Below are 27,739 nucleotides of genomic sequence, written 5' to 3'. Positions count from 1 at the left end.
TTTGCCACCAATTTACTCATTTTCTTTTGAAACAAGAGGTTTTTCTTGGGGGGGGGGGGGGGGGTTGGTGAGAGGGGTGTATTTTATTTATTTATTTATTTTATTATGTGCTGCTTGGCTAAGAGGCATATTTTCAAAGCCCTCTGACTTACAATGTTCCATAGCTTATTAACTTTGTAAGTTTAAGTGCTTTGAAAATGAGCTCCACAGTGTGTCATGCAACATGAAACTGTTGAGGTATATACTTGAAATCAGGCACTTTCGATTCAATTTTTTCCATTTTCAACAAAGATGTGAAAAATAGTAAGTTGTACATATTTTAACCAATCTGTGTAGGCTTGGTTACTGGGACAGACGTACTGTATGTTGGTTTTATATATGATTAGTCTGTTCTGTACTCTAGAACCTCTAAATGGCTTCCTAAGCTTATAATGCCTGACTTTGCCTGAGGAGAAAGGCCTTTAAAAATAACCAAGTTGCTGCTCAGTTGATGTTCGGTTACTGATCGTAATGTTTGATATTTAAGAGCAATTTTCTCTTATTGAGTCAATTCCTGTAATGACATCAGCCTAAATCATAGAACACAAGCTGAAGCCGTTTTTAAGATAGTCATCTCCTTTGATAACCTTAAGCTGGCCAAACAGGTAAAAAAGGCAACTGCAAGTACAGAAGCTAGAAAGACGCTTAGGTGTATAGGAATGGCTAGTAGGAAAAATGAGGAGATGATGCCCCTGTATAAGACTCTGGCGAGACCTCATATAGAATATTGTTTACAATTCTGGAGATTGCACCTTCAAAAAGATATAAACAGGATAGAGTCAGTTCAGACGATAGCTACTAAAATGGTCAGTGATCTGTCATAAAGCATATGGAGACAAAGATCTCAATATGTATACTATGGAAGAAAGGCAGGATAGGTCAGATATGTTAGAGACATTTAAATATCTATGCAGAGGAGATTCTCTTTCAATTGAAAGGAAGCTCTGGAACGAGGGGGCATAGAATGAAGGTGAAAGGGGATAAACTCAGAAGTAACCTGAGAAAATACTTCAAGGAAAGGGTGGTGAGTTCATGGAATGGCTTCCCGGTGGAAGTGGTAGAAACGAAAACAGTATCTGAATTCAAGACAGCTTGAAACAAGTACAAGGATCTCTAAGGGAGTGATAGGGAGAATAGATGACATGGATGAGCAGGCAGAATATGCCATATGATCTTTAACTGTCTACATTTTACATTTGTCTATGTTTTTATGATTCTACACCATCCAACTTTTTGCCGCTCTCCATAAATCCATGTCCCCTCCTATTACCCAGTTTGACTGCTTCCACAGAAAATCCACCACTGAAATGTCAGAAACATAAAAGATTTCCGTCATTGATCCTCCACTACTCATCTACTATAGTGCATCTCTAATCACGTGGTCTATGATCACCATCACCTTGTTCCTCCTGAGTGAAAACAAGCTATTTTGTTCACCCAATTTTCAAGCATCCTAAGGTGAATAAATCTTCAATTCCCAATTGTAAACCCACTTACCATCTATCTTTTATGGTAATGGTGGTGGAGAAAATTGTATCAATTAAATGGTTATCTTGATAAAAACAAATATATGCCTTAAACCTAGGCAAATGGGAATTTGCACTGCTCATTCCACAGAATGCTCCCTCTGGGGTCTCACAAATTATATCAAGGTTATTTAGATAACAGCAGATATTTTTCCTTAATTTCATGTAACTTATTGTCTTTGATCTTGTTAACCAAGCATATCTCTGGAAATGTCTATTCCTGGTTTTAATCATATCTAGAAACTAGATCCTTTTGAGCCCATTGGTCTAGTTTTCTACATCTTCTAGCAGGCTTGGACTAGGGGGCATGCGATGAAGCTACAAAGTAGTAAATTTAAAAGGAATCTGAGAAAATATTTCTTCACTCAACGTGTAATTAAACTCTGGAATTCGTTTCCGGAGAATGTGGTAAAGGCAGTTAGCTTAGCAGAGTTTTAAAAAGGTTTGGACGGCTTCCTAAAGGAAAAGTCCATTAACCATTATTAAATTGGACTTGGGGAAAATCCACTATTTCTGAGATAAGCAGCATAAAACGTTTTGTATTTTTTGGGGGATCCTGCCGGGTATTTGTGATCTGGATTGGCCACTGTTGGAAACAGGATGCTGGGCTTGATGGACCTTTGGTCTTTCTCAGTATGGCAATACTTATGCACGACAGCCAGACTGATATGCCGGGTGCCAAAATTTGATAGCATATCACCCTTATTAGTAAAATTACATTGGCTCCTTATAGAGGCCAGGGTGGTGTTTAAAACGTGTGCATTACTCTTTTTGATAATACACAGCCAAACACCAGTTTATATGTTGAGTCTGGAAAAGATCTCAGTACAAAAACAACTATAATAGATCATCTAAACATTCATTAACCTTCCATTATCCAAGTGAATCAGATATAAGCTGCAAAAAACCTGAATCTACTACTACATTCCTTGAAATATATGTCTAACTACAGTATTATCAATTTGAAAAATCTCTGAAGGCATTTCTATTTCAGAAAAATGCATTTTCTGAGTAGACTCGGCATGGGCTTATTAATTTAATGCTATTTGGTTTTGTTGTTCTTCCGGAGAATTGCTCAGTCTTTTGTGAACTGCCTAGAACTAGTTTGGTAATGGCGGGTTATAAATGCTATTTGTAATATAATGTAATGTCACAAATACAAAGCAGCAATGATGAAGACAGTAATTGCTTATTAAAATCAAATAGATTTATAGTTTCCTTACCCTTTGGGGACATGACATTAGGGGCTGTAGACCCTTACGAGTGCAACCTTATAAAAAAGTTTTATAGGCGGCAGCCTAGGTGGCGTATCTGTCCAATTCAAACTTTAAAATTCTGCCCCTGAAGCAGGCACTAGGTGCCGAAACATGTTGGGTTGATGGACTAGTATAAGTGTGTTTTGGACTCAATATTCCCACTCATTATAAGGTTGTTTTTGAATTATTAAATGATTTTAATAAACATCTACTGGCTCATCTTTGCTGCTTTGTGTTTGTGATACAATTGGATTGCAGCATCTGGACATCTTTTTCTACGTAATATAATGTCAACAGGTTAAGACTCAATCTGCTTAATCTTTCAGAACAGTCTGGGAGAGGGCTGGAAAGAAGGAATGATCCAGTTGCAACTCGGAATCCAATAAAGACAATACTGAAACTAGTTGATCATGAGAAGACTGTGTTCTTCTTTTAACAGGAGGGATTGGGAGTAGACAGACACCTGAGGCAAAGCTTGGGAGGATCTTGTAAAGTAACACCTGAAATATTTTTTGCAGTACATCATCAAACATAGTCTGTAGAAAGGAAAGGAATATGGGTGGGTCCTGTAAGGGCAACAAAACTGAAGAGGAAGACACAACTGTCACAGTAACCAGGAGTGAAGTGGATGTTAATTTTTTTTTTTAATTATTTGTAGACTAGGGCCTCTTATACAAGGTCGATGAACCCAGGAAGCAGTGAACACAGATGTGCAGGCAAAGGAGATGAAGGGAGCTGTAGGAAGGAAGGCCTTGCACCAACATTCTGGTGGTGGAGGTGACAGCAACAACAGCAGCAGACCTTGGTAAGGAGGGTTGAAGGGGAAAGGTGCAGCAGCAATGGCTATGGGGAGGAGAGGGAAAGAGAAGGTGGCGGAATAGGCCAGGAGGCATGCTGGCAACCCTAGCTATGTGGTGCCTGTCTGTCCTTGGTATTTTCACACATAATATAGCCAATTAAATACATCTTCACACAAAGTACAAGAAAGTACAGAGTTGGACAATAAAAAAAAAAACAACAACTTGCTCAGGAAGGTTAACAAATATTTAAATGGGCAAGATTTTAGGATGATCACATGCGCCAGTTTTATCAGGCACTCCCAAGGTTTGTACTGCATCTTGATCAGTTAGTGAAATCTAAAGTCCCAGAGCAGTTGGTGACTGTCAACAAACACGAGCTATTAATCTCTTCTATTTCCTGCCCATCTTAAACTCAGGAAGCTTCTGGTCCAGAAGAGACCTAAGGCAATCAGTGAATGCCGGTGAAACAAGCTTTGCGCTCCATGTGTGGGGACTTCCTCTTGGGAAATAAATCCTCTACATGCCTTATGAGCACACATTTAAAGCTGCTCCTGTCATTCTTTTCTGGCCAGCAACACAGGAGAAGTATGACAATTTTCATAACAAGGATATGATCACTCTACCCAGGGCTTTTTTTGAGGAGGTACTCGGGGGTACTGAGTACCGGCACCTTTTCCGGTGTCTGCTAAAATTGACCCATGGACCACAAGTTTTACTGAAAGAGCTCATGTTCAACACACCAATTCTGCTTTGTCATAGATTCTGTGACTGGTTGCAGGGGGCCTGGCTATTGTGGGGTGGGTCCCTCAGTGATCACCCCACCCCTGAAGGGTGGCCTGGCATTTGAGTACCGGCACCATTTTTTGCTAGAAAAATTGCACTGACTCTACCTAAAACAAAAATGGAGATATTTTAAGTATTTAGTAGCAGCTGTGTACATTTGTTTCTGTAACTTGCACTGATGTTTACCAAGAATTTTTAAATTTGGAGTTTCATACAACATAAAAATATGTATCCTGAAATCTGAACATATTTCTAAAATAATAAAATTTAAAAAATTAACATTTATTAAAATTTTCAAAAACTAAAAGAAATTACATATTTAAAACCGAAAAATGTCCAAAAAATGGCACAGATGGATGTTTTTTTTTTTTTTTTTTTTTGCAAACACATCCAAATCGCTATTTTCAAAACTCATCTTTAAGACGTATTTCTATGCAGTTCATCTAAATCTCAAGGGGGCATGCTAGAGGTGTGTTTCGGGCAGAACTAGGATGGGCTTATGATTTGGACTTTTTCTGAAAGAATGAAACATTGTAAAAACATCCAGGGCAAAAAAATAAAACATTTTTAGATAGACCCGTTTCAATAATGACTAAGTGCCATAAAGGTGCCAAAACTGACCAGATGGCCACTGGAGGGGAAAAGGCATGACTTCCACTCCCCGAATCCCTCATGGTCACTGACCCCCCCCCCCCCCCCCGCCCCCTCAAGAGGTAAAAGTGACAGTACCAGGGTCTCTAACAGCTCCAAACATAATGGCCATTCCTCTTACAGCCAGAAGCAGGTCTCTGCAGTAGCCTAATGGTTGGCGCAGTGGACTGTAGAGAAGCACTCCAAAAAACCACAGAATACCTACTGAGCCTACATACAGGTGACACCTGCAGGTATAAGGACTATTGAAGTGGTATACAGGTGGGAACTATACATTTTCTGCTACTCCTGGAGGGCCCATCATACAATATAAGGGTGTTATGATGTGATGTGTACCTGGGACCTTTTATATAAAGTTCACTGCAGTGCCCCCCAGGTGACCCCACTGCTCTGCTGGGATGTCCGAGAGGCCAGTCTAGTAAGATTGCTGACCCCCAGATATCCCAATGGCTTGTTTTTGTGTGTTTTCCCCTTGCATGTTTCTCTTTTGAAAATGGCCCTTGAAGATGCACTGAGCACAAAAACGTCTAAAACAGGGCAATTTTCAAACCAGAAAGATAAAAGACATTTTTCTGGTTTGAAAATGACCATGTTTGGCAAAGGATTTTTGGACTTTTTTGGGGGGGCAGAAAGTCCAAAATTGGACTTGGATGTCATATTGAAAATGCCCCTCTAAATGTCAACATTTCATATCTTTCATTGCACAATACAAAATATTTCATACTAAAAATTCAAATAGTAATACAAATATATTGTATGTCCTGAAAATACACCATGAAACAGAATTATTAAGGTTCAAAATCCAAGCAATGGATCTCATAACTGTTATGTATTGCTTAAACTCCATGGTCATTTGCTCATTACATGGGAGATATTTATCTAATTCTATTAACTTATGATAAATCTACAAGGATGAAAATCAAAACAGCATGACAATGACAAAATCCCCAAATACATTTTTCTATTATCCTTCTCCAGCAGTATCTTGCCCATTATTATTGCTCTAATATGAATTTGTTTCTACCTTATTCTATTTAGCAGTATTTTAGGTTATATTTTGCTGAGGATTTTAACAACGTTTAACCTCATGGAGAAGCACCAGATCAAGAATTCCTGTACTGAGACCCTGAATCTTATCAGACCACCATAGAGACTGCCTCAACAACTTTATAGAAGCATGCTAGTACACTGTACATGACCATCTTTAAAATAAATAAAAAAAAGTTTACCTTTTCCCAGTGAACAATCTCCCAAGCTCTATTCCTCAGCACTGAAAGAAATAAAACAATTCAATACAAATTAAACAGAGCAAAAAATATTGCTCAATCAAAATACAAGCACACTCAGCATTTTTTTTAATTATTGGGTTACTTGTATTTAAAACTGAGAGCCAATTAAATTTAACATCACTATAAAAGAAGATGATAAAGCCAACACTCAAAAACAGAAGCAGGGAGTACAAGTTTGAAGAAGGGTAGGGAGAAAGTGTCAGTCAGCTTAAGCCATTCTCATATCAGAAAATGTCACCAAGGGAGGAATTCAGCAAGGTGCAATACAAGATCGCCTTCTACCACACCTTGATTTCCTGCAGGATTCAGCAACCTATGGAATCACAGTCCCACAAGTTCCTGAATCCTGTGTTAAGAGAATAATGCTGTTTGTGAACCACCTGGAAAGCACCATTGTTCCTGCAGACCAATGCCTGAGCACAGACAGAGCAGGGTTCCCCCCCCCAGCTGAAGAATCCTTTACCCACTGGAGGTAAAGAGAGTGCCTTCCAGAACAGAGAGGCTGTGTGGTACAAATGCTTCCGACCATGCCATGAACAGAGGATCTAGCCAGTTTGATGAGGTAACATGAACTGAAGGAGTTGATCTATCAGTTACAGGACTTCACATTAGCACTTGCATCGCTTTTGCACTCACTCAAATAAATACAATAGATCTTTATATCCAATTGGAAGAAAACTTGGTCGCAGGTTTATTCAAACTCAAATGATATATATCATAAGATAAATAATACTCTATTAACTAGTTCACAGGCAACCTTCACTTTCATTTACCAACCCCTTATTTTTGCAGCTAGTCAGTGACAACCTAGCCGCTCATGCTTATCAATATTCTAATTCAAAATTCATGCCTGTTCCAGTGAGACTTGAGGTATCATCAAGGCCATCAGATGTTTTCCTCAGCATGAGTACTCAGCATGCTTTCCAGCCTAAAAATGTAGGAGTGCCCACAGAGTCAAATGCAGACATCAACTGGAACAAGGCACACTGAAGAAGTTAATAAAATAAAACAAATGCTAGTTAAACATCAATTAGCAATTTAAAGGTCTAACATAACTCAATAATGATGCAACACCCACTGCTCCACACAGAAAATCATAACTGGTGCCTCACTCATCCTGGACTGCAGCAAAAGAAGTCGTTGCAATTCTAAATGAGTGTGTTCCAAATAAAGAGGGGTCAAGACCCAGAAAATGCAATGCAGACTTAAGTACTAGAACCCACATCCAATGAATCCGTCTTTGAATACCTGATGTGTAAATGAAGCTCACTGCCCTCCAATACCACATCCTCAAAAAGCAGGTCAGTCTGTCCTGTTGCTCTCTTGAAGAGCGCAATTAGCTCACTAACTCTTATGGCACAAAAAAATGCCACAGAAAAGTCAATTTGAAACAACTTCACCTCAAAAGATGAAGAACAAACTCCAGATTTCAGCTCCAACAAAGCCATTAACTTATCATGTGATATAAGAAGGCATGCTACTTTGTCTGCCCAACAGAACTCAGCATAAACTCCCATTAATTTACAAACTAAAAATGAATTCATGGGGTCACCAAGTTAACACAATTTAGAGAAGGTGGCAAATGCAGCCAGAGATTGGGTCAAAAGGCCATAAGACCACCCCATATGCTTAGCAAAGTCAATAAATTTCACAACTGTCTGCATACCACAGGCAGTGCAACTGCTGGTTTAGTGTCTTCCAAAAATAACTCTGAAAATGCCTCCAGCCCACCCTATATGGCTTCCACGTGTTAGGAGCAAAGGCATTCTGAAGTACCTGATTGATGGATCCAGGAAACATCTCCATAGCTTTGCAGGCACCTCCATTATTGGTGCTCCATCTGCTCCAGGGGCCAGAGCTCAGAAATGAGCCCAATGAAAGCGAGAAAGAGCTTTGGCAATATAGCTGTGCATACCCAGAACTTGCCTAGCCCCAAGGCCAGATTCAGCCTCAAGCATCTCAGTACTACTAAGCACAACAATTCCACCAAAACAGAGCAGATTGTCTGTTCACCTCTTGAACCACTACAATATTACCATAATGCAGAATCACTATGCAATTATATAGCCTGTCACTCCACACCAAGGCCACCCAAAACAGGAAAATTTCAAGTAAAGCGACATTCGCACACAAACCCATAGCTCACCACCAATCTAGCAATTCCTAGGTACAAGTACCCTAAAAATGAACCCCAAAACCATGACTCGCTGCTGCATCAATGAACAATTGAAGAAGGACATTAGACACCAGAGGCTGAGGCCAAACTCTTCACGCCATTAAACTGAAACAAGAAAGTATTATATAGTTTCGGGTCTTCCTGGACCCCTTCTAGAAGACAGACCACACGGTGCTTATTTTGAAATCTCCTGATTAACAAATGTCAAGAGCTGAAAAAAACCCGCCCCATCAGACTCACTTTGGAGGCAAAAATGAAACCAACTACAGACTATTTCTTGAAAGGACAATTTTTTTTGTGTGTACTGCTGACAATCATTTCCTGCAAAAACACAAACCTTTTCCACTGGTAATCTCAAGCAGGTTAAATAACATCCCAATTCACACAAAACAAAGCAAGCAAATCTATGAACTTCTCTATCCACACTGTCACTCTTTATTGTTGGTAGCATTTTTATTTGATCTCACTTATATTTTTTAAACATGATGGCTTGTGCAGAATACAGATGTACACTGAGGAAGCAATGGTTTCATCGGTTAGAGCAGTAATTAGTTCTAAATTTTAAATCACCGCCTCATTTGGAAGTCTGGTTATAGAGACTCTCTGTATTTGTGCAGAGATGTCACCTCGAAAGGGGCCACCAAAACAGACATCATGTTATAAGAATCTGATGCTTAACAACCAGACTTACTATTTATAAGTACAATTTTAAAAAAAACATTAATTAGGTTGAAACCCGGGAGAATTTAAAATCTTTTTTTCCTGTGCCTACATTAAAAGAAAAAGATGGCAAGTGGGAACATGCTCCTTTTGTTTGGTGGACTGCAATGGTATATTACAAAAATGCACTTGCCTTTTTTATTACTATTTCACAAAGAGGTATTGAATAATGAGAGAAGGGATTCCATCATGCAGAAGTTCTGTCGCATCAGTCTAAATGTGCCAACATTGTCCAGTCCAGCACAATATTAGCTGACAAGTTCAAATAAAGTTAATTATGTTCAATGGAAAATAAATCTGTTGGCTCAGGCTGTTTGCTATGTGAATATTCCATCACTGTTTCATTATTGCTAACAAGTATTACATATTACTACTACTACTTAACATTTCTAAAGCGCTACTAGGGTTACACAGCGCTGTACAATTTAACATAGAGGGACAGTCCCTGCTCAAAAGACAAGTGAACAGTCAGTCCGAAAGGGGCAGTCAAATTGGGGCAGTTGTTTTAAACTTTGTTTTAATTCATTTATCCAGTCCTTACATGCACATGGTTTTTGCTTTTTAAACCCAGAGGTGAATCCTAAGGGTGGGTGAACAATTAGGTATAAACTGTTTCTGACTTTACTTGTTTTGGACTGCTTTGGGTCCTACTGATCTGTACACCTGCTGTCTGGAATTTTGAAAGATAGAATTGAGAAAATAAAAATTAAATTTTAGATATACTCTGTAGCAGCTGTTGTTTACTTTTGCAATGTGTGGACACACCTCATCTTTCGAGACCTGCTACTTTTCTCACATTTTTGTCCAATTTAGGTTCTCTCAGCATGTTCATGTTCCAACACATGTAGCAGGTCATACCCTAGATTTAGTGTTAACTAATGATTCTTCTGTATTATCGTACTGATTTTGTTACTGTTCCTTTACCATGGAAAGATTATTACCTACTTTCTTTTCTTTACACAGACTACCCTTGACCAACCTAAGACACCTCTAAAGATTGTTGAGGATTTTCAGGCTATAGACTGACGCTTTAGCACCTTTTTCAGATCATTTCCCAGATAATTTTGATTCTTAGCCTTGGCTGAACAAGTTGTTCTCTGGAATAATAATCTTACATCTAAAGTGGATGAGGTTGTTCCAGCTCATTTTGTGAAGAAAGTATCAGGTGGGAGGGTGGAACCTTGGTTTCATGCAGGATTATTCCTTCTTCATCAACAACTGCGACATAGTGAGAGGGCATGGCATAAAAAGAGATCCTCTGTTAATTTTCAAGCTATTAAAGGTGCACAATGCTATCATACATATCAGTTGAAACTTGCAAAGAAAGATTATTTTTCTAAATTAATTTCACAGGCTAGTGACTCAATAAAGAAATCGTTTTCAATTTTTTCTTCTTTAACACAACCTGTTGCTATTCAGGAGTCATATATATTAACACTATGCCTCCTGCTGATTCACTTGCTCAGTATTTTGCCAGAAAAATCACCTAACTTCTAGCTTTGGCAAGCCTCAGACTAAAGCTTCATTTGTTCCTGATGTATCCTCAAGTACACAGTGGGTCTCTTGTAGTCTTCCATCTCAAGAGCTATTGTATCTCAAGAGTTATTGTGGAAAACCCTAATGGGAATGAATGTTACTTTATGTACTTTGGACCCTATGCCTTCCTCTTGGGTAAAAATTCCATCATTAAACCTTCTTCCTAAAGCCCACCATCTTATTTCTAAATGTTTGGAGGAAGGTTATATTTCAGAGCCCCTTAAAACTGCAATCATTCACCCTATCTTGAAAAGTTCTGGCCTGGATTCTGATTTGCTGGTCAATTATCATCCTATTTCTAATTTGCCATTTTTGGCAAAGTGGATCGAGAATATAGTTTTCTTAAAGTTACAGGATCATTTAGAGACCTCTTTGATTCTTCATCCCAGTCAGTCAGCGTTTAGGACAGGTTTCAGTTCTGACAGTTAACAGTCTGACAGTTGACAGTTAACAGTCTCTGTTAAGCGAAGTCCATCGTAAACTTGATGAAGGATTGCTTTGGCAGTTTCTTGGGACCCATCAGCAGCATTCCAGCTTGACGTTTCGTCCTTTAGATTGTAAGCTCCTTTGAGCAGGGACTGTCCTTCTTTGTTAAACTGTACAGCGCTGCGTAACCCTAGTAGCGCTTTAGAAATGTTAAGTAGTAGTAGTAGCATTTCATGTGATTTAGCCACGATCTCTTTGTGCCGGTCTCATTGAGATTGCTATTGGCGGTACTGTTCTAAAATGGTTTTCATCCGTTTTAAAAGATTATTTACAGTTGCTGCCAAGGGGTACAAACGGATATTTATCCATTAACATGTGAAGTGCCACAAGGGTTCATTCTTTCTCTGGCTGTTTTTAATATCTATTTGAGCCCTTTAGCTCACCCCTCCCCCCCCCCCAAGTCACAAGTCAGGAACCTTGGAATACAATTAGATTCAACACTTACTCTGACTCCCCAAATCCAAGCAACTTTCAAGAGCTGCTTCTATTATTTGTGACAGCTACACTGCCTCTCTCCTTACATCATGAAGATAAATCTTATCCTACTGTGAATGCCATGACAACATCAAGACTGGATTCCTGTAATGCACTCTACAACGGTCTGACTACAAAGGGCCTGCACCAGTTCCAATTGATTCAAACTACTGCAGCAGAACTAATAGTAGACTGCATCACACCACTTTTGCAAAACCTTCACTGGCTACCAGTACAATACAGGCCCTTAAAGGAAATGGTGCAGGGTACCTGAAGAACAGAATGAGCCTCTACACACCTCCAAGGACACTAAGGTCCTCCCAAGGTGTATCCCTATCCATACCCTCTCCAAAAGACATTACACGATGTGATACCCGCAAGCGAGTCTTCTCCGGAGTAGCCCTCACACTGGAACGCACTCCCTCAAAGGCTTGGCTTAACAAAATACTATTGGGCTCATTTTCGAAAGAGGACGTCCATCTTTTGACATAAATCGGAAGATGGACGTTCTTCTCCCAGGGACGTCCAAATTGGTATAATCAAAACCCGATTTAGGACGTCTCCAACTGCACTCCGTCGCAAAGACGGCCAAAGTTCAAGGGGGCGTGTCGGAGGTATAGCGAAGGCGGGACTTGGGCGTGTCTAACACTTCACCCATAATCGAAAAAAAACAAGGATGTCCCTGACAGATACTTAGTCATAAGAAAAACAGGTCCGGGTGAAAACGTCCAAGGCACAAAAAGGTGCCCAAAATGACCAGATGACCACCGGAGAGAATCGGGAATGACCTCCCGTTACTCCCCCAGTGGTCACTAACCCCCTCCCACCCTCAAAAAACATATTTAAAAACATTTCGTGCCAGTCTCTATGCCAGCCTCAGGTGTCATACTCAGGTCCATGACAGTGCATGCAGGTCCCTGGAGTAACAAGGCATATTTTCAAAGCACTTAGCCTTACAAAGTTCCATAGGTTACTATGGAACTTTGTAAGGCTAAGTGTTTTGAAAATGAACCCCATAGTAACATAGTAGATGACTGCAGAGAAAGACCTTAACGGTCCATCCAGTCTGCCCAACAAGATAAACTCATATGTGCTGCTTTATGTGTATACCTGACTTTGATTTGTATCTGCCATTATCTGCCATTTTCAGGGAACAGACCGTAGAAGTCTGCCCAGCACTAGCCCCGCCTCCCACCACTGGCTCTGCCACCCAATCTTCGCTAAGCTTCTGTGGATCCATTGCTTCGTACTAGGTACTAGCTTACCTGAACTGGACCATCCAAAGATATCAGAACCAGAAATTACAATGTGAGTTGAAATTTTACTACAAATCTATTTTAAGATTCTGATTCTGTTAAAAGTAAAATCCACCACCAACCCCCTCTGCATTAATCTCCAAAGAAATTCACAGGGAAGTGCAAAGTACTAGATAGTTTCGTACAGGTGGACCCAGGCCCATAACCCCCCCCCCCCCCCCATCTGTTACATTTGCGGAGAAAACAGCGAGCCCTCCAAAGCCCACCACAAACCCACTGGACCCACACCTAGGTGCCCCCCTTCACCCGTAAGGGCTATGGTAGTGGTGTACAGTTGTGGGTAGTGGGTTTGGGGGGAGTTTGGGGGGGATCAGCACACAAGGTAAGGGAGCTATGTACCTGGGAGCAATTTCTGAAGTCCACTGAAGTGCCCGGTTGGTGTCCTAGCATGTCAGGGGGTCCAGTGCACTACAAATGCTGGCTCCTCCCACGACCAAATGGTTTGCATTAGGACATTTTTGATATGGACGTTTTTGGTTCCAAAAATCGCCACGTCCATGTCTGCACATATTGCAGCAGGACATGTTTATCCACTCCTACCCTGAGATAATATTTAACCATCTCTCTGACCTCATGTGCACCTTTCTTTAAATTAGTCACCTTATTGTCTAACTCTTCTTACTCTCTTTGCTTATACCCCCTACACTGTCAATTAAAATGTTATATTACGTATTGTGTTGGCATTGTAAGTAGTATACTATGCCATACTTTTTATTATCTGAATGTTTTTATTGATGTAATTGTCTATTGCTCATGTTTCATTTATTCTTATTGTACACCGCCTTGAGTGAATTCCTTCAAAAAGACGGTAAATAAATCCTAATAAATAAATAATTCAATCTCTGGTATTTAGTACATACTTTTATACAGCTGACATTTTAATAATTCACTATGTGTCTGCTTCTGCCCTTGATCTTTTGCCATTGCAGTTATGTTTGAATAAAGTAGCTCGCTCTTTGGTTACATGAGCATCATTTGATCTGAAATTCAAAAAAGACAAACTGTTGGTTGGCTTACAGGACAATGTTCAGTCCCCTCTCTGATGCCTGTATTATTTGGAGATCTTATAACTCCTGTTGACTGTTTTAAATACCTCTGGGTTCTGACTGATTTCTTTCTCCAATCAGATTTCATCTGTACTTAAACAGGGTTGGGTTTTTTTTGTTCTTTGAAGGATAAAATCAGTAAGAGGTATTTTGGATTTTTCAGGGTTACAATACATTATTTCATGCTTTTGGATGTTCACAGACTATTGTAATGTGGTATTCCAAACTCCGCATAAAACGTTTACAAACTCTTCAAAATGTGGCAGCTCGTTTACTATGTCACACCAGATATTCTGATCATATACTCCTTTGTTGCTACAATTGCATTGGTTGCCTATACATTTGAGGATAAAATTTAAGATTCTTACCTTGCCACATAAAGCAATTTATATGGGACTGCCATATTATTTGGCATCATTGACTACCCCTTATACTCCAGCACATTGTCTGCACTCGCTCAATGATCATAGACTTGTCTTGACTAATTCCAGACAAGCATATTATGAAGTTAATAGTCTTCCCTTATATTTAAGAGCAGAGCCTTTGTTAAAAAGCTTCAAAGTAGCTTTGAAAATATTTTTGTCAACTATTTAGTGTGCTTGTGCTTTTGTTGATGGAGGGTACCTTAAGGAGATGTATCAGTTATGCAGCTGTATTTTTATCTCTATTGATGTAACTGTTTTCTTTTCAATTTATTGGCATTCTTTCTTATTTTCCATATGTTTTTAATATTCGTAAATTGCTTTATTTGTTAAAAAAGGCAATTAATCAACCTTAAATAACCAAACAATAAACATGCCTGCTCTGGTGTATGCATGTGATAATATTTGAATAACTGTCTATACTTATGGCTATGATTTCTGAACATGCGGCATCATTAGAGGGCAGCCTTTTAGCGCCCAGTTGGGTAAAGGCGGTTAGCTTAGCAGGGTTTAAAAAAAGGTCTACATGGCTTCCAAAAAGAAAAGTCCACAGACCACTATTAAATTGTCTTGGGGAAAATCCACTGCTATTTCTGGGGTAAGTAGCATAAAACGTATTGAATTTTTTCGGGATCTTGCCAGGTATTTTTGACCTGGATTGGCCACTGTTGGAACAGGATGCTGGGCTTGATGGACCTTTGGTCTGTCCCAGTGTGGCAATACTTATGGGTATATATGCTAATCTCAACTTTAAATGTTTCAGACATATCCATCTACTTGCTCCCATGATATATCTGAATTCTATTATTCTGTCTCACTGTATTTTCAAATGTGCGCTTCACTGAACCCCAGTTTACCTGGGATAATATGTGATATAAATGTCAAAGTAAAAAATCCGTTATCCTCCACCTTTTAAGACACTGCTTAAACAGCTAGATGGTGATGGCACAAGGAAAGCAAGTTTGGTCCAGTGAAGACTCACTCAAAAAGAACCTGTTCCTTAGCTGGGCTCTAGTATTACCATATTGAAAATGCAACCATACCATGCCTCTGTAGTTATGTTCCAATAAGTTAAATAATTAACTGGCTTTCTTGAAAGGATTGTATAACCTTTGTATGACTAAAGGACAAAAACATATACTTATTCAATATCACAATTCCTCATGTACAGCCACAAAACAACCTTGAGCTCCTTTTATTATTGTCCTGGTAGAAGAGGTAAGAGATTTCAGTTTTGGCACAGTATAAGTCATCACAAGAATAAAATATATATTACAAAAAACAATAGCCTGAATTATTTATTTTTGTTACATTTGTACCCCGCGCTTTCCCACTCATGGCAGGCTCAATGCGGCTTACATGGGGCAATGGAGGGTTGAGTGACTTGCCCAGAGTCACAAGGAGCTGCCTGTGCCTGAAGTGGGAATCGAACTCAGTTCCTCAGTTCCCCAGGACCAAAGTCCACCACTCTAACAACTACTAGGCCACTCCTCCACTTATATCCCATTTAGTTATGTTTAAAGAAGAGAGATCTGATTGAAACAAAATATTTATTTTTATTTTAACTTATAAAATCACTTGTCCCCGAAATTAGCTCAAAACAGAATAATCCATTTATGTATCTAAAATGTAAACTTCTACAAAACAGATGAAGATGTGATTTCCATGTACCCCAATGAAAGGAGAATTTAATTTTACTTCCATTTAATTTATAACACCAGGCTTCCCAAGGCAGATTACTACAACAGTTAAAGGGAAGGGGGGGGAAGGGAAATGGGACTTGATATACCGCCTTTCTGTGGTATTTTGCAACTACATTCAAAGCGGTTTACATATATACAGGTACTTATTTTGTACCTGGGGCAATGGAAGGTTAAGTGACTTGCCCACAGTCACAAGGAGTTGCAGTGGGAATCGAACCCAGTTCCCCAGGATCAAAGTCCACTGCACTAACCACTAGGCTACTCCTCCACTTAAGATGAACTCATCAGGAAACAGCATGTCCTTACTGAAATTTGGCCATCTGTATTGTATAGAACATTGTAGAAAAAATAAGCACAAAATACGGAGTTTATAAATGCTTTACTTTTTGTCTATTTAGATTGTAAGCTCTTTGAGCAGGGACTGTCTTTCTTCTGTGTTTGTACAGCGCTGCGTACACTTTGTAGCGCTCTAGAAATGTTAAATAGTAGTAGTAGTTAGATTGAGAACAGGAGACGGGGTGAGCCTATCTAGCCCATTATATAGGCTGAAGCCAGTAGGTGGAGCATACCACCATTTTCGCTTACCCAACAGAATAGCAAACACTATTGAAAACAATAGCAAAAATTAATTAGAAATAAAGGACTGCCTATACGTGGTTCATCTGTAAAAAGTCAAAAGCTATTCCAGTAGGCTAAGCAGTGCCTTAAAAGGTAGAGGACAAAAGATTTGTTTGTTCTTTTGTTTTTTTTACTTATTTGACAGCTTTTTAATTTATTTAAAAGCTTCACATATGTAGATACAAATATCATGAAATAAAAATTGATTATCACTAAAACCTCTAAAAAAATTATTGTAGATATAATAGAAACAGCAGTTAATATTTAAGCAGTCAAGCACAAGAGAACAGTCACAGAAGGACTGAAGATGTTGAAGGGTGGTCAGTGTGATTAGGTGTAACTCTGGTTGGAGTAGTGGGAGAAGGTGATAGAAGAATAGAAATGGGTGAGGTAAAAGTAATGAGTGGGTTGATAGGGAGGTTATATAAGACATGTCACTCTAGGGGTGGGTGGGCGGGACGAAGTCTAAAGCAGGAGAAGGTATTCTCTGCAGCCTATCTGTGAGATGGAAAATGCTCTCTGAAGCTGCTGCTGCTATAAGTTGTTAGTTTTCTCTCCCTGAAAGAGATCCAAGCCACACCCACGAAGTTCAAACTGTCAGTGGGGAGGGGGAGGGGAGGAAGGTAAAATTATGTATCATACCTGATAATTTTCTTTCCATTAATCATAGCTGATCAATCCATAGACTAGTGGGTTGTGTCCATCTACCAGCAGGTGGAGATAGAGAGCAATCCTTTTGCCTCCCTATATGTGGTCATGTGCTGCCGGAAACTCCTCAGTATGTTGATATCAAAGCTCCATCCGCAGGACTCAGCACTTAGAGAATTACACCCACAAAGGGACACTCTGCCCAGCTCACCACCGCCGAAACGGGGGAGGGGAATTAACCCAGCTCATCCCCACACAAGTGGGGGAGGGGAATCCGTCCAGCTCATCCCCGCGGAGCGGGGGAGGGACACCACCCCGCCGATGCGGGGGGAATCTGGCTTATCCTGCAACCGCAACTGCAGGAGGAGCTGACTGACCCTAACACCGCCGAAGCGGGAGGGGTACAAAGCTGCCCTACAGCCGCACGAAGCGGGAGGGAGCGCCGGCAGAAATTTAGGTCTCAATCCAGCCCCGTAAAACGGAGGGGAGAGGAATGCAGCAGCTCACTGTAACACAAATCATCTCAACTCCTGAAGAATCCCATTGGAAAAACTTGAACACGAAGTCCTCCTGAACAGGAACTGAAGACTAAACTTGAACCTGAAATGCAACCAGAATAAAAACAGTACAGATATCTGGGAGGGGCTATGGATTGATCAGCTATGATTAATGGAAAGAAACTTATCAGGTATGATACATAATTTTACCTTCCATATCATCATGCTGATCAATCCATAGACTAGTGGGATGTGCCGAAGCAGTACTCACCCAGGGCGGGACATAGAAATCCCTGACCGCAACACTGAAGCTCCAAACCGGGCCTCCGCCCGAGCAGCCACAGTCAAGCGGTAATGCCTGGAGAAGGTATGAGCCGATGCCCAAGTTGCCGCCTTGCAAATCTCTTCCAAGGAGACGGACCCGGCCTCCGCCATCGAGGCCGCCTGAGCTCTAGTGGAGTGAGCCTTCAGCCGGATAGGCAGCACCTTCCCCCCGGCCACATAAGCCGCTGCAATGGCTTCCTTGACCCATCTTGCCACTGTAGGCTTAGCACCCTGCAGACCCTTACGAGGACCTGCAAACAGGACAAACAGATGATCCGACTTCCGGAAATCATTGGTCACTTCCAAGTATCTGATGATGACTCGTCTCACATCTAGATATTTGAGAGCAGGGTACTCCTCTGGGTAGTCCTCCCTACGAAAGGATGGGAGACAGAGCTGCTGATTCACATGGAAGCGAGAAACAATCTTGGGCAGGAAGGAAGGCACTGTGCGAATAGACACTCCTGCCTCAGTGAACTGCAGAAAGGGCTCTCGACATGATAGCGCCTGGAGCTCGGAAACTCTTCTGGCTGAAGTGATAGCCACCAAAAAGACTGCTTTCAACGTCAGGTCTTTCAGAGATGCCCTCGACAAGGGTTCAAAAGGCGGCTTCTGCAAGGCTCTTAGCACTAGATTGAGATTCCACGCAGGTACCACTGAGTGCAGAGGAGGGCGCAGGTGATTAACTCCCTTGAGAAAGCGCACCACATCTGGCTGCGAAGCCAGGGAAGCAGCCTTCAGGCGGCCCCTGAAGCAAGCCAGAGCCGCTACCTGGACTTTAAGGGAACTGAGCGACAGGCCTTTCTCCAGACCTTCTTGCAGGAACGCCAACACTGAAGAAATTGGAGCAGTGAAGGGAGAAAGGGAGCCTGCCTCACACCACAAAGCAGCACAATCAGAAGGAGGAAAGGGGTTGGGCAAGACACGGACCCATTACAGCCCCATGGATCCCCTGGATTCAAAACGTTGGCGGTATCACCTCTCCCCGAGACTGAAGTGGACCACATGAGACTGGAGCACGGGAACCGTGTCAGCATCCAATCACTCGGAACTAGGAAGAGATCCATCTTTAACAATGCTGGCAACCACAAGCATCCCTAGGCACCGCCACACCAGAGCAGTGTCAGCATCTGAGCACCAAGTGCAACACATCTGTAACAGAGGTGATCTGACACTGGACAGGTCTGCCCAACACCCAGAAACGAGGGGAGCCACACGGGTAACCGCACTGATTCTGAATCCCGCTGCACGACTCGCTGTAGAAGAACAGCCCTGCTGGAAAAGAGAGATTCGGTGGCCCGGTTAGCCCCAGCATACTGCAGCCCTCACCTCCCCTAGGTAGACAGACCAATGCTCCCAAACAGGGAAGCTCCACATTCCCAGTCAAGTCGCAGGAAACCCACACTGCATATCGGGCGGCATCCTCTTAACGAGAACATCAACAATCAACCCTATTTGCATACCAGGCGATGTCCTGTTAACAAGACATCACCTTACAAAGCCTGCTAGACAGAAATTGGCAGCTGAGGTTATTTTCTTTTCCATTCTCTTCACTTTTTTTCTTCTCTCCCCCCCCCCCCACCTGCTCTCCCAAGGAGCCTGTTCTAAAGAAACAAAACAAAATCTTGCTAAAGGCAACCTTATCACACAAATCCAGAATCCAAAACAAGACTGCCCAGAAAACCCTGGAAGAATGCCCAGAAACAGACACTCCCTCCTTTGAAATACACCTACATTAGCATGACCCAAAGTAGGGAAAGAAGATCTTAGAAAACTATTTACACCTGCACATAGTTCTTAGTAATACAGCTAGCATTCGCCCGACCCAAATATAGGGAAAGAAAAGTAAACATGAAAAAACTACGTAGGAAACTCAAATGAACATGGATAAAACAAAAACTGACAAAAACAAAAACCATATAGAGAAAAGCCATAAAAAACATACACACACAACATAAAGAAAACTAAAGCAAACTATTACAGCACAAATGTCAACCCAGAACAGACCCCAAACATGAAAAAAAAATTATTCTAAATAATGAATAACCTACTGAAAAGCCAAGATATAATGGTATAACTAAACACCCACCCACAGCAGATGAGCTCGCCCAATATTTAAAACACAAAATAGCAAAGACAAGATCAGACCTAAAGAAAACACAAACATCTATACTAGACTTTCTACAAGATTGTGAACCAAAGGACACCACACTGCCAGAAGACAGAATATGGTCCTCCTTCAAATCACTCAGCTTAAACACAGTTAAAACATTACTTGACCAAAATACACATATGCACATCGCAGTGCTGGACACTTGCCCTAACTATATGATGAAAGACCCACCTAAATGGCTCAGCAAGGTGCCTTAACACATTGCATATATTTATTTTATTTATTTATTTATTTATTGCATTTGTATCACACATTTTCCCACCTCTTTGCAGGCTCAATGTGGCTTACAATACATCATGAATAATGGAAATATGTAAGAAAATATACAATTAGTATAACAGAAGGAATTTTGGGTAACAAATAATGATGAAACAAGATAGTAGTTTGACAAGCATATTTGTAAGGCAGTCTCTGGATATATGTGTAGAGTTCATGTTGTTGATCTTTGTGGTAAGCCTTGTTGAAGAGATGGTTTTCAGTAGTATGCGGAAGTTGGTTATTTCATAGTTCGTTGTTTAGTTCCGTGGCAGCGCGTTCCAGAGTTGTGTGCTCAGTAGGAAAAGGTTGACGCATGCATTAGTCTGTATTTAAACCTTTACAGTTGGGGAAATGAAGGATTAAGGAATGTGCGGGACGATTTTTTAGCATTCCTGGTGGTAAGTCTATTAGGTCTGACATGTAGGCTGGGTGTGTCTCCATGGATGATTTTATGAAACTAAGATGCATATTTTGAACGTGATGCGTTCTTTGAGTGGGAGCCAGTGTAACTTTTCTCCGCAGGGGGTTTAGCACTTTCATGTTTTGTTTTGCCGAATATGAGTCTAGCTGCAGTGTTCTGAGCTGTCTGAAGTTTCTTGATTATTTGCTCTTTGCAGCCAGCGTAGAGTGCATTGCAGTAATCTAGATGACTGAGTATCATTGATTGTACCATGCTGCGGAAGACGGTCCTTGGGAAGAAAGGTCTTACTCTTTTTAATTTGCCACATTGATTGGAACATCATCTTGTTTTCAGAAAGGACAATTCCCCACAGATAAAGTAACACTTCCACTCCACCCAATCCCTAAAAACACAACCAGCAAGATCAGCGACATCACAAACTACAGACCGGTGGCTTTAATACCACTACTGACCAAAACAATGGAGGGCCTATTGGCACAGCCACTAAGGGAAAAACTTGACACATTCTCAATCATGTTTCAAACCACAACACACCCGCTGAGATGGTCACACCCACCCTGATAACGAGTTCAGAAGCTCAATATACCAAGGACATAATAGATTACTATTACAATTCGACATGTCAAGCACATTTGACCCAGTTTGACCACACAACATAATGACCCTACTAGACAACATGGGAATAACGGAGCAGTGGCAGCATGGTTCAATGGTTCCTGAAGACTAGATCCTACCTTGTAAAGATGTGAAACAGATAGCAGCTTCCTGGACCCCTAATGCAGGGTACCACAGGGATCCCCAATATACCAATACTGTTCAATGTAATGATGGCACCACTCGGCCAAAAATTGGAGGCAATCGGCTTCAACCCATTCATATACACAAATAAGGTCACCATATTACATACCATTCAAAAACAAAATCACAAATACTAGACAAATCAAGACAGGCCTGACCTTATGGAAAACTGGGCAACCCTTTCAAACTCAAACTAACAGAGACAAAACCAAATTCTTGGTTCTATCCAGCCCGCCAAAATTTCAACAAACAACAACAAACATACCAAATCGAAACAACTGAAAATACTGAGAATTAATCTAGATAAACATATCAATGGAGAATCAAAATACAGCAGTAACATCAAAATGCTTCAGACACTTTGGAAAGCCAAAAAGGAGAAGAGACTATTTTCCTAAACAATCATTCTGGATAATGGTACAATCGACGATACCTATCACAACTAGACTACTGTAATGCAGCGTACATAGGATGCAAGGAAAGCACACTAAATCATTACAAACCATCCAAAAACACAGCAGCAAGACTGATTTTTCAAAAAGTCAAAATATGAAAGAGCTACCCCATACTCGAATCACTAAACTGGCTCCCAATCAAAGCAAGACTAATCTTCAAGCTAGCACCCTCATTTTCAAGATATTATTCGGAATGGCACCAGTATACATGAAAGACATGACAGAGCTATCACCAAGAAATGCAAGCCCAGAAAACCAGAAGCTACCTACTTCTTCACCTACCCAACTGCAGAAACATTTCATTCATTTTTGAACGAGACCTTAACACAATGCTACGTTTATATTCCGAAATTCATCCTCTTTATTGCTGGTGCCAAGGGTTGGATGTTTCAAGATGTACTCAGCAGAGAAGAAAACTGTTTTTGGAGATGAAACAAAAAACTTTGGATGTGGGAGGATCTTTTCTACTGGCCTATCCGTGCAAATGTATAATTCGCCTAGGTTCAACAAAATATGTTTTCTTTTCGCCTGACCATTTGAAAGTCTTTCTAGATTCTAAAAGCTTATAAATGTATGAGTATGGGAGCTGCATGAAGCCTTACTTGGTTATGAATATGTTAGGATCTTCTCTAATATTTGAGACCACCCCCCCTTCTTTCTAATTTGTGGTCTAAGGAAGCAGATTAACTCATATCTTTGAATGTTAGAATAATAAGGGTTATATATTACTTTGTGCTAATTCTCTTCGTTTGGAAGTAATTACTTGTCATTATACTCAAAATTTGTAAATAAAAAATTTAAAAAAAGTGACTTACAATTACAGTGAGATTTTGAAAAATGTTTTACAGTTGTGCCTTAAAAGAGGTCATTTGTGGCTGGTGTATTTACAGGGGGAAATAAGTATTTGATCCCTTGCTGATTTTGTAAGTTTGCCCACTGACAAAGACATGAGCAGACCATAATTGAAGGGTAGGTTTGGTAACAGTGAGAGATAGCACATCACAAATTAAATCCGGAAAATCACATTGTGGAAAGTATATGAATTTATTTGCATTCTGCAGAGGGAAATAAGTATTTGATCCCTCTGGCAAACAAGACCTAATACTTGGTGGCAAAACCCTTGTTGGCAAGCACAGCGGTCAGACGTCTTCTGTAGTTGATGATGAGGTTTGCACACATGTCAGGAGGAATTTTGGTCCACTCCTCTTTGCAGATCATCTCTAAATCATTAAGAGTTCTGGGCTGTCGCTTGGCAACTCGCAGCTTCAGCTCCCTCCATAAGTTTTCAATGGGATTAAGGTCTGGTGACTGGCTAGGCCACTCCATGACCCTAATGTGCTTCTTCCTGAGCCACTCCTTTGTTGCCTTGGCTGTATGTTTTGGGTCATTGTCGTGCTGGAAGACCCAGCCACGACCCATTTTTAAGGCCCTGGCGGAGGGAAGGAGGTTGTCACTCAGAATTGTACGGTACATGGCCCCATCCATTCTCCCATTGATGCGGTGAAGTAGTCCTGTGCCCTTAGCAAGAAACACCCCCAAAACATAACATTTCCACCTCCATGCTTGACAGTGGGGACGGTGTTCTTTGGGTCATAGGCAGCATTTCTCTTCCTCCAAACACGGCGAGTTGAGTTCATGCCAAAGAGCTCAATTTTTGTCTCATCTGACCACAGCACCTTCTCCCAATCACTCTCGGCATCATCCAGGTGTTCACTGGCAAACTTCAGACGGGCCGTCACATGTGCCTTCCGGAGCAGGGGGACCTTGCGGGCACTGCAGGATTGCAATCCGTTATGTCGTAATGTGTTACCAATGGTTTTCGTGGTGACAGTGGTCCCAGCTGCCTTGAGATCATTGACAAGTTCCCCCCTTGTAGTTGTAGGCTGATTTCTAACCTTCCTCATGATCAAGGATACCCCACGAGGTGAGATTTTGCGTGGAGCCCCAGATCTTTGTCGATTGACAGTCATTTTGTACTTCTTCCATTTTCTTACTATGGCACCAACAGTTGTCTCCTTCTCGCCCAGCGTTACTGATGATTTTGTAGCCCATTCCAGCCTTGTGCAGGTGTATGATCTTGTCCCTGACATCCTTAGACAGCTCCTTGCTCTTGGCCATTTTGTAGAGGTTGGAGTCTGACTGATTCACTGAGTCTGTGGACAGGTGTCTTTCATACAGGTGACCATTGCCGACAGCTGTCTGTCATGCAGGTAACGAGTTGATTTGGAGCATCTACCTGGTCTGTAGGGGCCAGATCTCTTACTGGATGGGGGGGATCAAATACTTATTTCCCTCTGCAGAATGCAAATAAATTCATATACTTTCCACAATGTGATTTTCCGGATTTAATTTGTGATGTGCTATCTCTCACTGTTACCAATAACCTACCCTTCAATTATGGGCTGCTCATGTCTTTGTCAGTGGGCAAACTTACAAAATCAGCAAGGGATCAAATACTTATTTCCCCCACTGTATCTGTAGAATATTTAGAAGAAGTATATTTTCAGTTCTTTTCTGAATTCAAGATAAGTTATGCTTCTTATGGCTTTTGGTATTGAGTTCCACCATCTTGATTCTAGGTAGTTGAATCCTGCTGTGTAGATGGTTCTAAACGTTATTAACAATGTCAATCTCTGTGTAGTAACATCCAATGTTTGTTCTAATATTTCCGAAATATTCGCCAAATCCAAACTTTTATTTCCAGCATCTTCTGGTTCACCTGAAGCCTTTTGTTTCTTCTGGGGTAAATAAAAAATTTTATTTATGGGGGGAAAAGCATCTCGAGGCAACTTAATATCTCCACAGAGTATCTTTTAAACATGTCCAATGGTGAAACCCCAGAAAGTTTTGGAAAATTCAAAACCCTTAAATTTAAGCGTTGTTGTAGTTCTCTATTTGCTCAATTTTGTTATGTATGAAAAGTTTATCTTTTGCAACAGACGCTTTAAATTCGGGAAATTGTTCTGATTCTTGCTGTAAACCTTTTACTTTATCTGAAAGTTCAGTTTGGATCCTTTCCACTGAACCTTGCAATTCCCCCACTTTCTTAGTTAAGACAATGACCTCACCTCAAGACTCCTGTAAGGATACCTTCATTTTCTTTAGAACCTGCCATATCGTCTCCAGATTCACCTCCGTTCTTCCAATGTTCCCCACCAAATCTGGGGGCTCTTGCTCCAGAAGCTTCCGTTGCAGTTCGAGGTCCCGCTCGGAGTTCTCGCTCCTCACACTTCCGGTGGTGCTCAACTCTCCCTCTCTCTCTGCAAATGCTACTGGAGGCAGAGGAATTTTGAAGCTGGGGGAGGGGATAACGATGTTTCGTTGGCCCGTAGAGAGTCCTCTTCTCCAGGTCTCTCTAGCGGGTCCTGTCCCCCTCGTCCCGAGTTGGGAGCTTCCGGCGAGGTATCGCTCCAAGGTCGACTGGAGCGGGCTCGAGGATGAGGCAGGCGGGATTCCCACCCTCGTCGCGCCTTTTCTCTTTGTATGCGGCATTTCAGGTAACTTGAAAGAAGAAAAAATAAATTGTAGCTACAAAGAGGCCCCGAAGATCTGGGAGCGTTTCACCAAACCGCCGATTGCATTGCCATCTTGCCACGCCCCCCTGTCCCAATTGTAAGTCACTTTGAACCAAAACTTGTTTTGGATAATAGTGGGGAAAGAAATAAAAAATAAAATAAAAATAGTGTTTGCTATTGTTTTGGACAAACCATATGGCAGCAAGCTCTGCCCACTGCCTTCAGCCCAGATAATGGGCCAGATAGACTTATGCTGTCTCTCATCATTAAAACTCCTTGGTCTCAACCACAGTACCAGTACCTGAAAAAAACAGCACGCTCCCTTGAACATTCACCCTAAAAAGAAACTGCAACATGAGACAACTCACTCCCAAAAAAGGTATAAAAACCTAAACGATTTCCAGCCAATTTAAAATAAAAACTTCAGACTCCATACTACCTCACACCATCCACAGCCCCGACCTTCTCTCATATACTAACCACCAACATCAATACTTTTCTTACACCTTTTCCATCCCCTCCCCATTCCTCAGGCAGTCATACAGTAACAAAGTAGATGATGGCAGATAAAGAACTGTATGGTCCATCCAGTCTGCCCAACAAGATAAACTTTTATCAGATCAATCTTTATTGTCTTCAGATTGTCTCTTCTTGCAAAAGGTTTATCCTTTATCCCAGCTTTTGGCTCTGATGATTTTCAATGTCCGAAAGATTTAGAACGTTTTGTTTGATATCTACAATTAAAGATCTTGTTTGATAAGAAGAATTTGGATTATGATAAATCTAGTGTTCATCCCAAGTCCACCTGGATGTCCCCCATTCCTTTGGATCCTATCATGAAGATCTTTAAAGAAGTGGTATCTCGAAAAGTGAAAACCAAATGTGCCACACGTCATTTTGGTGATAATTTGAATAAAGATGAGAGGAAATCATTGGCTTCATTTCAGCAAAATAAAGAAAGTGGTCATCAAAAGAGCGGACAAAGAGGGTGTGGTAATTGTGCAAAATCGAGAAGAAATTCAATCACAGCTTTGTCAAGATAAGGTATATCAAAAATTAGATTGTAGCCTTACACTACTCTTAAAAGATGTTACACTGAAAAGTGTAAAAGAAGGATTATTAACAACTAAGGAATTTAGATTTTTGAATGAGAAGTTTCCAAGAGTTCCTGTATTATATACCTTAAGTGCACAAAGATCCAGTAAAACCTCCTGGACGTCCAATTCTGTCTTCAAATGGCTCTGTTTTGGAGCCTTTGAGTATGTTTGTTATTTTTTGAAAATCAAACTTCTCACAAAATTATTTTTGAAGCCTTTAGCTTCTTTGAGCTGGTCATATTTACAGGACACCAAACATTTTTGGTTTTGTTACAACAGCTGATAATGCAGAATTTTTGTTGGTAACTATGGACATAAAATTTCTTTACACTTCCATACCACAAAGAGAAGCACTACAAGTAGTGCATTCAGCGTTGGAAGACAGAACGAGACTGTTTGAAGTACCCTCAGATTTTTATTACAATTAACCAAAATAGCTTTTTTACAAGGAAATGTTTTTTATGTTTCAAGGAACGTATTTTCTCCCGTTAACGGGAGTTGCAATGGGAGCAACGTTCATCCTACTACAGCAAAATTGTTTGTGGCGGACTTTGAGGAAAAATGGTTATGTCGATCATTTTTTTTGGAAAAGAATTATTGATGTTTTTTGATATGGATGAAGACACTTTGTGAAATTTTGTAGATTGGTTGAATGGCTGTGATCCAGCCATACAATTTACTCATGATAGTTCTAAGGCAGTGATTCCCAAAC

At 40.8% G+C, this 27,739-nt stretch overlaps 1 protein-coding gene across 1 annotated transcript in view; it reads right to left on the bottom strand.

The window, feature by feature from the left end:
• LOC115459188 (phospholipid-transporting ATPase IA-like) overlaps positions 1-25,530 on the bottom strand; it is a 65,923-nt gene extending 40,393 nt beyond the window's left edge. Inside the window, exons 1-2 of the mRNA XM_030189049.1 lie at positions 25,506-25,530; positions 6,285-6,325 (exon numbers count right to left, since the gene is read on the bottom strand). Of these exons, the coding sequence (XP_030044909.1) occupies positions 6,285-6,325; positions 25,506-25,530 (66 nt within the window). The remainder of the gene's footprint in view (positions 1-6,284; positions 6,326-25,505) is intronic.
• Positions 25,531-27,739: the final 2,209 nt, after the last annotated feature.

Source organism: Microcaecilia unicolor, unplaced genomic scaffold (assembly GCF_901765095.1).
Source record: "Microcaecilia unicolor unplaced genomic scaffold, aMicUni1.1, whole genome shotgun sequence".
In the NCBI taxonomy this organism is placed as follows: Eukaryota; Metazoa; Chordata; class Amphibia; order Gymnophiona; family Siphonopidae; genus Microcaecilia; species Microcaecilia unicolor.
Note: the sequence above shows the minus strand (reverse complement) of the source record. Positions and strands in the feature narration are given on the sequence as shown.